Consider the following 12,202-nt stretch of genomic DNA (forward strand, 5'->3'; position numbering starts at 1 on the left):
TGGATTTTAAGCTTTAAAAAATGATATATATTTTTAAGTAAAATAAAATATAACTCAGGTGCAATGTTAAAAATTTATTTCTGCGCTTGCGGTCTTTTGGGCCGGGGCCCTCTTGGGTCGGGGGCCCGTGGCATTTTGCCAGCCCTGCCACCCTATAGTTACGCCACTGACCTCAACGAGAGAAGTATCGAGTAGGTGTGACGAGTCGGTAGCCAATAGCCCGAGCGCGTGGAGGTGCCGCTAGCAGTGGGCCTGTGACTGCTCGCAGGCGGCGGAGAGCGGTAACGTCGAGGACTTCGGGCGGCTGTTCCGCGCGCAGCCCGCGCGCCTGCTCGTCAGGGACTCCCGGGGCCGCGCCGCGGCGCACCAGGCGGCCGCCAGGAACAAGCTCAACATCCTGCAGTTCATCGTCAACCACGGCGGCGGTGAGTCCCTGCTCCGCGTTGCTCGTCCCTCGACTTGGACTCGTCGCTTCACCCATTACTGTCCCCAGGCCCGTCCATGGTTCCCCTCGTCCCAGCCCCTTCACCCAGTGGGCGGACAGACGTGTAACCATACAGGAACAAATATTTCGAATGTAAAGGTGGCCACCTGGCTGGACGCACGAGCTCTAAAAGCGCGGGGGCGCTAAGGGCGACTCTGGTCCACGCATCACACGCCTTACAGCCTCTACGCGCCAGGCACAGAACTGGTGTGCAGTCTTCGCGTCGGTAACGCGCCTCTACGGGACTTCAAGTGGTGGCCCTATAATTTTACTGTCATTATTAAAGATAAGGCTCCTTACTCTTCCCTATACAATTTACAATACTGTGTGCAGAATTCTTGATACCTAAAAACGTCCGTGAAAACACCCGTTCTAGAATTTTTCTCTGTATAAAAAGTACACGTTATAGACGAAACCATGGAACGAACTTTATGTTGACAAGTTAAATTCCTTTATAATGACATTCGTATCAGACAATTGTAATTATTCTCGAGCGGTTCGTAAATGGCGCGCTAACAGCCGGAACTGTACACACCGCTGGGTGACCTAGCCACCTTAAGGCTCCGTTTCACTCGCCATATTGATTTTTTTTGTCATTACTATTATTCAACGGGTATTTCAAAAAAATTAACACTATACCTTCCTCTCATTTGTCGTTCTGCCACAAAAATATTTTCGGCGGATATTCACTTGGTGTACCTAATAAGTACAATGAGTGTATAAAGTCACGCAAATGATTTACGCCCATGATGATATACTAAGCGAACATATGTTGAAAATATTTGTGGCAAACATCAAATCCAAGGGAGATTTCTAGTTAAAATTTTAGAAAATAGCCATTAAATAAAATAGTTAGCAAATGATTTACGCCCATGATATTATACTAAGCGAACATATGTTGAAAATATTTGTGGCAAAACATGAAATCCAAGGGAGATTTCTAGTTAAAATTTTAGAAAATAGCCATTTAATAAAATAGTTACGAAAAAAATCATAATGGCGAAGACCTAGCCTTAACACAGTTATAGTGCTTAATAAGAAACGCAGGCTTTCGCTACCATTGTCTAAGGTTTCTTGTATTTTTGGGTTTTAGGCAGCACCTAAATTTAAGAGTTCACCGACGTTTCCGGTCGACCTTGCAGTCTTCAAAGGAAAAGTCTGCCACCGTAGTGAGTAGGAGACTGTTGCCCTAATGATTGCGAAATATTCACTTTTGACGCTGCTTAAAACACACAAGCCAAGAAACCTCAATTATAGTGTTTTTACACTTAAAAAAACCTTCCTCGTTTCCACGTCCTGGATCTGATTTCGACCATTAAATATATCTACCGAAATTTCCCATCAATTTATTTCATTTACCAGTCTGGAAGTAATTTCTGCACAATTACGACATATGTCGTACCTAGAGAGTCTGAATTCGACCAACAAACTTCGACTCCGGTTCATCACAAAACATTAAATAGAAAACTACACAATTAAGGTCTTAAGTGTTTCCCAAGGCTGTTGTACAACTTCGAAGTTGAAACTGAACAAACTTTTAGTTGAAAATAATAGACAATGTATTTTAAAATGGATCAACGAGCGGCAGAATAATTTTTAATTTAAAATAAATTCTACAACCATCGCAAAATTTGTCGGAGTCATAAAATTATTTCTTTGAAATAAATTGGGGTAAAAAAATGTGAGATAATTTGTGGAAAATAAAGAGGTTTGTCCCATATAATTAAATTAAACCATTTTACAACATCATCAATTTTTGCGGTGTTTATAGAGCGTTTTTGAATTAAATTTTTTCCAGAAGCTAAGTGCTCCATTTTAAATAATTCATGTTTACATATACACAAACACTTTAGAGTCGGTGATGGTTTTGGGGTCTAGGGATAATCATACGTAAAACCAGATAGACTTTTCCGAAAGTCGTTCTACGGTAACGACAACAATTGGTAGTCTTAGTAGTCTTTCATAAAAATATTCCTAATGACGGTTTTGAAAGCAGTTTTAATTTATAGGTTGTGTTGCATTGAAAACAAACGAAATACTTTTTGCTTCCATGAGGAAAGGGAAGCAGAAAATAGGAAATTAAATAGACTTGAACTCTCAACCCCAAGATTCGCACGCAACTGTTGTCAAGAGCCGTACAAGGCATGCAGTAGCGATCAAAGCCCTTTAATATGCTAACAAGGCTACACCGTTTTATACGAGAGCTCGCTCGCGTTAAATACGATAGACACCAGTAGTTAGTAGTTCATTGAATAGAGCAACGGTTGAGGCAATCTAAAAGACTTCCGTTGTAAAGGGCTCTCTATAAAACATTAATTCCCAATTTTACTTTGAGTTTGCTCACGTTGAAACTCATTTTACAAACTATTAATTCTAAACATCTTTAAATATGATGAATAATTATTTCAGTTTTAATAACATAATTGAAATATAATTATTTATTTGCCCAAGGATGTGTTTTCATTAAAAAAAACTCTTTACAAGAAAAATGTCTTTCAAATTTATATTAAATATTATAATAAATATTTTTGACTGTTATTTTCTTGCTGTTGTGTCGTTAAAAAGTTATAAATAGGTTTCTATGTTAGTATTGACGTGACAACGTCTAATAAATCGATGAACGCCGGCTGCACATTGTCCCACTACGATGTGTCCCGTTACGCTCATTGTACGCTTGCGCCGCATCTATATCTCTTCCACTCGATTGGAACAACCATCGATTTGATTTTTCAATCATGTTTTCGTCGTTTGAATTATTAATATTTTGTAATTTAACGATCGTCCACCGATTTTCAGCACAATCGGTACGGTTATTTAAAAGTAATGTTGAATTTTCAAATACGTTTTTGTACGAACAATGGTGTTTTACAGTTACACATAATTCAAATTACACCCGGGATCTTTATCACAGTATTTAAAAAAAATGTAAAATATTATAAATAAGTTTGGTGTATTTGGGATGCGTATTTGTTATAAAATCGTATTATAAAACCGAAATAATATTATTCCCCTACGGTGCTGCCATCTACGGTGACGGACGCGAACCGAAAGAATCGCGCTCTCTATCCGCTTCCGCTGCAATCAGGCACTCGTTAATACATATTTTCCTTTGTTTATCGCGAGGGGCGTTATTATTAATGAATTATAAATAAAATTTCGTGCCCGGGGCCACAATTGCATATCATAATTTGAGCACTGGAAGACATAAAAACGTAAAATATTCTCGACGAATTTTAATGTCGGCCCCAGCGCACCAAAAGCGTCTGGGTTGAAGATTAAATCTGAAATTCTTTCTTAAACTTACTAATACTTATTTTATTAACTGCAAGGGCATTTTGATTAAATTCAACGTTTAATTTCACGACGAACAACTTCGTCGTTAAATGTGTAATTGCGAAAAAGCGTTAAACATTCTCGACGATCTTGAAAAATAGCAAACATGCATAAAAGTTATAGTTAAAATAATCTTTTCGTTAAAGTAACAAACATATTTGAATTAATGAGTGCAAATAAAAGTAAATTTATCAATAAATTATAGATTTCATTTCACTCCTTCTTTGTATCCATACAAAACAGTGATAATTCAATACAAATGATTCAATTTTATTCATAAAAGTATGCAATCATTTCATAAATGTTTTGTTATGACGTTGTCACGTTAAACTATCGTCCGTAAACCTACTTTACATACAACCAATTTTTTTTCTTATAAATTGAATTGATATCTAGAATAAATATTTTTAGAATATTTGTCATTAATCGTTATTAAATAAAATTAATAGAGAGCTGAAAAAAATCTTACTTTAATTTGAAGTCGAAATACAATTTTCAAAGCCATAAGATTTGTCGTGTTACCTATAAAATCAAATAACATTTAGATATATTAACACATTATGACTTATTTGTTTCATTAGGCCTATACACTATTGTTTAATAAAATGCGCTTTATTATGTCAGGCCAATACTTATTAGCTATTTAGTTCTTACTTTAAAGGCATTATATAAAAAATACTAAATTCGCAGTTGTAATTAGGCGCATGCTTCAGTGTGAACTCATTGTCGCACATAGTGTCTGTATCATAGATGAATTTCTGGAATTTATTTGTTGTTATGCTAAAGTCTGTTAGTTACATGAGATTTTTTCAGTTAATTTGTGCCAGCCACAGTAGTCTCAAAATAAACAATAAAACTGCAAGTTAGTCTTGAAAATGCAGTGGTGAGTGATTTATAAATTCTTATAGTCATTTATATTTTTGGGATAACATGACTACTGTCTGTTGACTTTGCTGAGAGTAAATAGTATTTTTTACACGGGTGATTACAAATGTCGTGAATAATAGTTATGCTTGACCATGAACAATGAAATAAAGGGTTAAACGTAGGCAGTATGCCCTGATGAGCCATAATCTCTAAAACTAAGTGTACTGGAAACTCCAAAATGTGAAGTTATTTGTTAAACAACTTTTTTTATTACAGGTCATAATATTTATTATTAATTTAAACTGAGCCATTACTTGGGTCACTTACAGTTTGTCTATTTCATTTTTTGATTTATTTTTTGTAATGTACAACGAGTTTCAGTTATTATGATTCGCAACTGGTCGAGAATTGTTCTCGGTGAATTGGGTACAAGTGACGCTATTCTGGATGTGGCGGATTAAATAAATCATAAAAAATTCCATTATTTGGTAGAGGAATATTTTAAGAAGCTCTCAGCTGCTGTCTCTGGTGTACGGAATAACGTTGACTTTGGTTCATTTTATTTACTTAAGTCTTCCTCGTTTATGAGAGTCATTTTCGTAAACGAACTCTCATTCCTTTCCACTTGTGTTAAGTGGGCGGCGAGAGCCGAGAATATCTACACGCTGAAGGGTTTGTTTTAACATTCACTCGCCTGGTCAAAACAACAAACAACGTGCACTCTTTTATCTCTGGCTGGGAAGGACAATTCTGTCTCTCTGTCTGGGAGGCTCGCACCAACAAGCTACATCCTTCTCTCACATCAATACGAGCTGAACTTGCTTTTGGTGGGAAACAAGACACGTGCGCTATGTGCTTTGTCCTCTGTGCTCTTTGCCTGTGCTAACTTCGCAACAGATGCTTCCATAACAGAATATTATACTATAAACGTCTACTGATAATATCTCTGTTAAGATAGCATGGACGGCTTCTGGAGCCCTAAGAAACGAACGACGTGCTGAGTAACTTTCGTCAATTAGATACGCGTTTGAAAATAAATGTTATTTACTGACTGTATTGTTTCAAAATTAGTGGATTGGAGGCTTTCGTTATCATTGTGTTATGCGTGTTTAAATGGTTTGCCAGAAAGTTTTTGATGAGTGCTTCAAGAACTGAGGTAAATAAATATAATATTTCCATTTAAAATTTTCTTAGCTGTTGAAACATCTGAAAAATAGAAAATTTCACGAAGAAAACGAGATCAAGTTTCGTATTAATTCAGTGTTAAACACGTTAAATTTGTATAAAACACATTAGATAAAATAATTATCGAGGGATTTTCGTAAGTTTACTGATTTGTTTGCAAATTAAGGAGCACTGAGTGAACTTGCTTCGAGCATGAACGTACAAGAATCGTCTTGTAATATTTAAAGAAAACACTTCAAACGCTTTTAAAGTTTGTAGCAAAATTACGCTTCTTATTCCACATGCACATGCATGTCTAACTTGATTTGAGATGTTTTTTTGGCATACGCCATTGCTGTTTACACTGTATGAAACAAGAAACCAATATGAATATGTATACACAGAAAACAAGCCAAAATAAGCCGATTTCAAAAAAATTACAAACATACCGCACAGACAATTACAAGGAAGAAAGTAGTAGAAACAAATGTTACACAACAGACGGACACAGTGGGCTAACGATGACGAGACAGTAGTAAATATAGACAAAAAAGACCTGAAAAACACAGCGACAAACAGATGAACCTAATGATAATACTCACAGATAATGAAGGGAAAAACAGGTGGTATGTATACCGTCACGCCCTCTCCAGGCCGGCCAATGACAGATGATCAGTCCTCTGATTGGACGTGCAAACGAAAGCTCACGTTATTGGCTGGTGTCTTGCTGCGAGGGTAATTTTTGCTGGTTTTCTGTGTGCATGCATATAGTTATCTTTGGTTTCCTATGACATACAAAGATGGTGTGCATCTAACAAAAATATTAAATCAATCTTCTCATTGCAAGAACTATTCAAAGAACCTGTTTAACTTGTTACAACAGAATATAGAGTTTAGGAGTTATAATCTGACGTAGTTTGTTAGAAGATACAGTATCCTGGATAGAGAAGAGCCCTTTGTTAGAGGAATATTGGGGGCCGGAACTGTAATGATACAGACTCCAAAATTGTAAAATCACGCTTCAAGCTGGAATGCGAAAAGTTGTGATAAATGATATTGAGGTTCAGCAGTAACTCACAAAATAGCTCATAAGCTTCACACGAGTCTTGTTACTAGGGACTTCTAAGATAATACTAAAGAAATAAAGCAGTTATTTTACTTTATGTCTAGTTTACAAATTTATTTTAAACTTTGCTAACAGTTTTACACTTTCCACAAGAAACTTTTTTTCAAGAAAATAGTTGATACTGTCTTTTAATAGAGAAACCCATAAATGCATAAAACAAACCATTTATACAAGGGAAGCCTACAGTTCACAGGGATGAGAGGCACGCCCTATCAGTTCCGATGTTCTCAGAAGTTTACAGATCACACGTGAAAAAACACCTTGTTGCAAGGATTTATATAGCTTATGGACATATATAATTGTATACTACTCTAACCTAGCCAATCTTTCCATTTAGTTATGCTAATTTAATCTAACCTAACCTACCCTCCCGGAAAAAAAATAAAAACTATTATTGACTACACTGACCGATCCTAACCTAACCTTTTACTTCGCTAAACCTCGGAACTGTTCGGGTAGTGGTTATAGCTTCCATCCCTGTGAACTTTAGGCTATCTGTTTTACAAGTTCTTTCCTCCTTTTCAAAAATTTTAGAAAAGGTTATAGCAAATTCTTTGACTAAATTTCTAAATAACCAAAGACTAATAACTAACCATCAGTTTGGTTTCATGGTAGGAAAATCAACAGAGCAAGCAATTTTTCGTTTTATTAATAATACTCTAACATCTTGTGACAAAAAATGTCTTACTAATTGCATTTTTGCTGATCTTTCAAAAGCATTTGACTGTGTTAACCATGATCTACTCTTGATTAAGCTAGAAAACTGTGGTATAAGAGGTGTGGTTAATGACTTATTTAAATCATATCTTAATAATAGAAAACAAGTTACGTCAATCATATTTACTGAAAATAATTATACGACAGCATGTTTTTCTGAGCCAAAAAATGTTACACAAGGTGTGCCGCAAGGCTCTATTTTGGGTCCCATCTTATTTAACATTTATGTAAACGATTTCCCAACAAGCTTAAAATTAGGTTATCCAATATTGTTTGCCGACGATACAAGTATATTAATTATGGACCCAAATAGACATACATTAGAAACAAAAACCAGGCAAACACTTACTGATACATTGCGATGGTTCTCTACAAATAATCTTACCTTAAACTCTAATAAAACTGTTATTATGCAATTCGCATTGCGAAGAAGCAATTCATTAATACAAAATAACATTAGGATAGGTGATGATATTTTTTACTATGTAAAAAGTAATAAATTCCTTGGTCTTACTATAGATAACACTCTCTCCTGGACTGCACATGTTGATAACATCTGCAAAAAATTAAGTTCAACATGCTTTGGTATATATACATTAACAAAATTGTGCTCCAGTAGTGCTGTCTTATCTTATTATTATTCAAATATACAATCTGTTATTAGCTATGGTATTATATTTTGGGGGAATTCCTCAAATTGGAAAAAAATATTTATTTTACAAAAAAGAATTGTGAGAATTATATGTGGTAAGGAACACAGAAGTCACTGTAGACAAATTTTTAAAACAAATAAAATAATGACTGTGGTAAGCATATATATATAAAACAATATTGTTTTATAACAATAATATACAATTAGTAAAAAACAGTGATATACATAAATATTTAACAAGAAACGCTGATAAAATACATAATGTACAGCATAGAACCAAAAAATATACACTAAATCCATTTTATATGGGCATGAAATTAATTAACAAACTCCCAAAAAGTATTATGGAAAATAGTAATAACCATACATTTGCATCTCAACTTAAAACCTTTTTACTACAAAAAGCTTACTACTCATTAGAAGAATTCTTTGATAAATAGTATTTTATTTTATTTTGTATCATGTAAATATGTATTTCTGTATTGTTGTATTTTAGTGATGTTTGCTATATGTAATGTGTTTTTATAAATTGTTTATTTGTCTATGATCATATGTGTAACATATATATATGTTTTATTGTTGTTGTTGTTTTTTTTATGTTGTTTGTTATATATATTGTGCTTTTAAACTGACAACTTCTACCTGTTTGAATTTGTTTGAATATGTATTTGTTTTCATATGTAATACTTATGTAGTAGTTTATTGCGGTTCTCTAATTATATATGTATGTGAAATGTGGTTCTGTAAATTGACAACTTCTTCCCATCTGCTTGGGTTGTATAGAAGGCCACAATAAATAAATAAATAAATAAATAATTCCAAAGGCCACGTTCACAAACTGTTCAACACTAATTATATATTTTGTAAACACTACACAATTATCGGTTTATTTACAATAATCTATAACATTTTGATGAATCATTGTAAACTGAAATATTTCCACGTCTTCAGCTCTGATGGTGGAGCTAAAATTGACGCTCGGGGGAAGGTTACGAAACGAACCGGAAGTGGAAGCTCTACGATCGCTCGACAAGGGCCAATCAAGCAGCGATCCAAGTATGGATACACGAATCACTGCAGTAAAGCTTCTCGCCATCTTCGATTGGTTCATTTACATTATAATAACTATCTTGAATTATTTACTCAGATTTTCGGCATTACAGAACATACGTAGCAACTTTCCAAAAATTATATATATATATATATATATATATATTGTTTAATACAATATATATATATATATATTGTTTAATACAGATGTGTCAATTGACTGCAAGCACCACCAACGAACTACGACTTAATATTTGAAAATTACAAAATGGCGGAGGTCAGTAACAGGAATTGTCTAAACTAAAGATATCTGCTTCGTTTGTTATCTAAATTAGCAAAACGAATTGCCAACCTAATAACATGTGTGTTTATATTGCTTTGTAGGTTCTAAACGTTTCCACCACACTAATTGGCAGCGCTAAAAGTGTCGTTCGGCGGAAAGTTACGAAATGGGTAGACTTAAGTATCTGTAGGAAGTCAACACAATTTATCCAGGTTTTATGATTTATAAAAAGTAAACAAAATTACTTTAATGTTTTATTTAGTTAACGTGCGTTGACATAAAAAATCTAAAAAAAACTTAGAAATAAAATAAACAAAAACAAAATACACCATTTTAAATATTATAATTTTTAAATTAACAATTGCATGGTTATATTTCCACGCAACTTACTTTCTTGCATGTAAAGGAAAAGATTACACCCCTAAAGTCTATAGATTTTTCGTCCTACGGCTACCCCTCTTCCCCCTTTCCTCCTTGGTTGGCGCCCTAGGCAAGGTGCATACCTATTTTGCCAGGGCTGAAGTTGGCAATCAAGAAGCAAGGCAAGTAGGCATATGTAGGTCTTAGCGTCGTTGCGAAGCGGAGAAAGTAACCAACCCCTAGCACTGTAGACATTTTCTGCCCAGACCAAATCCTATACCGGATCAGCCTCTAGTCCTTTATTCAGCCTGCTTGCCTAATACGTGCCACATTTCCACCCCGCATGAACGAGTCCAGGGTTTCCCCTGTGCTCAATCAGGTTTTATGCGGGTCGACCTCAGGTAGCATAAGGCCCCCGCCTACCCGGGCACACGTTCCATGCGCATGCTTCAGAAGACACCACGTGATTAGAAAACTGCTCGAGACATCCGAGTGGTGTATGTTTACGAACAACATTTAAGAATACGCCGAGGTCAGATGAGGAGTTCGGTTTCTGTATTTCGTTTTTAAACAGTATATTTAGGAGAGTGAAAACTTCCTAAAATGCGTGTCTTCAGAATAATGTTAAGCATGAAAGTCCCATTAAAGATTCTTGAAAGCACTCACGAGACTTTCATTAAACCTCGATTTCATTTCTCCATCATATATGTTTATGGTTTTACCACTCAAATATCTTAGTTTCTCTACGCACTACGAGAAGACTGCACGCCTGTCCACAGCTTGGCGCTTAGAGGCGACACCGCACTAGAAGCACCGGAGAGCGTCGCACTTATCATCCCGTTTCACTAACATAAATAGTATACTGACTAGGCGGGCCCCTTAAGATTAGGGGTGTTTGCCAAGACCAGTCCTGAGACAAATAACATGATGCATGATTAAAAATAAACACATAATGTAGGCTTATGGCTGAAGCTGATTTAGACTCCGCATTTTACCGGACCTCTCTCAAACACACTACATTATAAATTCAGGGACCAGCAGGTCGAGTGATCAAAGAATCACTACCCACCAAGGTGAACCTGTTCTTCACTGTAATTATTTTGTAAATGGAACAGAAATATTCATGTAAAAACTTACAGATATTTGTAAATTTGTGCATTTACACTAAAACAACTCTATCCCTACAAAATAGTGTTCACAGTAATACTGGGTTTGCATTCTTACCCATGAACATATGCTTTGTGTTGTCCCAGTACTACCAATAGTTAAAGTTATTTGTAAACTGTTCCCTGATTAGCTTTCCAGTATGAACTGCGCATATTAATAAGCACGTTAAAAAAAAGTCCAACTGTTCAATTTTTTTTTTTATCTTTTCCATACTTAAGAAAACACTATGCTTGAATGAAACAATACTCTGTATTCTCTCGTAAAACGTAATTCATATATGCAAAATAACCATAGTAATGTGTTGTACACAGTTACAATATATTTCTTGTAGTGTTATACAAACTATTTCTTGGCAATAGGTTATCAAAGGAATCTTGTGAAAAAGTACTCAAGACAACGTGGCGAACGTGATATTCAATCGGAGGGATTCCTCTCCCGGTTTTTTCCGTTTCTCTCGCCTATTAATTCCGTAAATGCTCGTTCCATTTTATTCTAATCATCTCTTATAGTCTTCAAGAATGACCTACATGCTATCGAAGACGTCAAGGCCCTGCTTTGTCCTCCATGTTGAATCACTTGTGCATGCTGTTTATTTTTATATGACAATTTCTAACAACCTCTCAGTATTTAAGTATTACATTATGTGTATTTTTATTTATTTTTCACTAGATATATACTATTTATAAAAACATCTGGCATATATTCATGATTAAAATTTTAGCCTGCAACTTAACTTGTAGTGGTCACTTACTTAAATTTCTACCGAAAACCTACAGAATGAGTCAGAATTCGACCCAAAAAAACTTCAGCTGCAGGTTCATCACGAAAAAAAGGGTAACAACACGTCTGAAAATGTACGGAAAATAAAGGCGTTTCCATCAATTATTTCAGTGTTATCATTTTAAGATCGCTACAATTTTTTGCACTGGTAGTATACATTTAAGCAATTAAAAATCATCCAGAATTTAAGTGTTTCACGTTAAATACATTCCATATTAC

The 12,202-nt window shown here is 35.1% G+C and overlaps 1 protein-coding gene across 1 annotated transcript in view; it reads left to right on the top strand.

Moving 5' to 3' along the window:
* LOC134529447 (transient receptor potential cation channel subfamily A member 1) overlaps positions 1-12,202 on the top strand; it is a 221,589-nt gene that overhangs the window by 96,533 nt on the left and 112,854 nt on the right. Inside the window, exon 2 of the mRNA XM_063363567.1 lies at positions 269-425. Coding sequence (XP_063219637.1) covers positions 269-425 — 157 coding nt within the window. The remainder of the gene's footprint in view (positions 1-268; positions 426-12,202) is intronic.

The sequence above is a fragment of the Bacillus rossius genome, chromosome 1 (genome assembly GCF_032445375.1).
Source record: "Bacillus rossius redtenbacheri isolate Brsri chromosome 1, Brsri_v3, whole genome shotgun sequence".
Classification (NCBI taxonomy): domain Eukaryota; kingdom Metazoa; phylum Arthropoda; class Insecta; order Phasmatodea; family Bacillidae; genus Bacillus; species Bacillus rossius.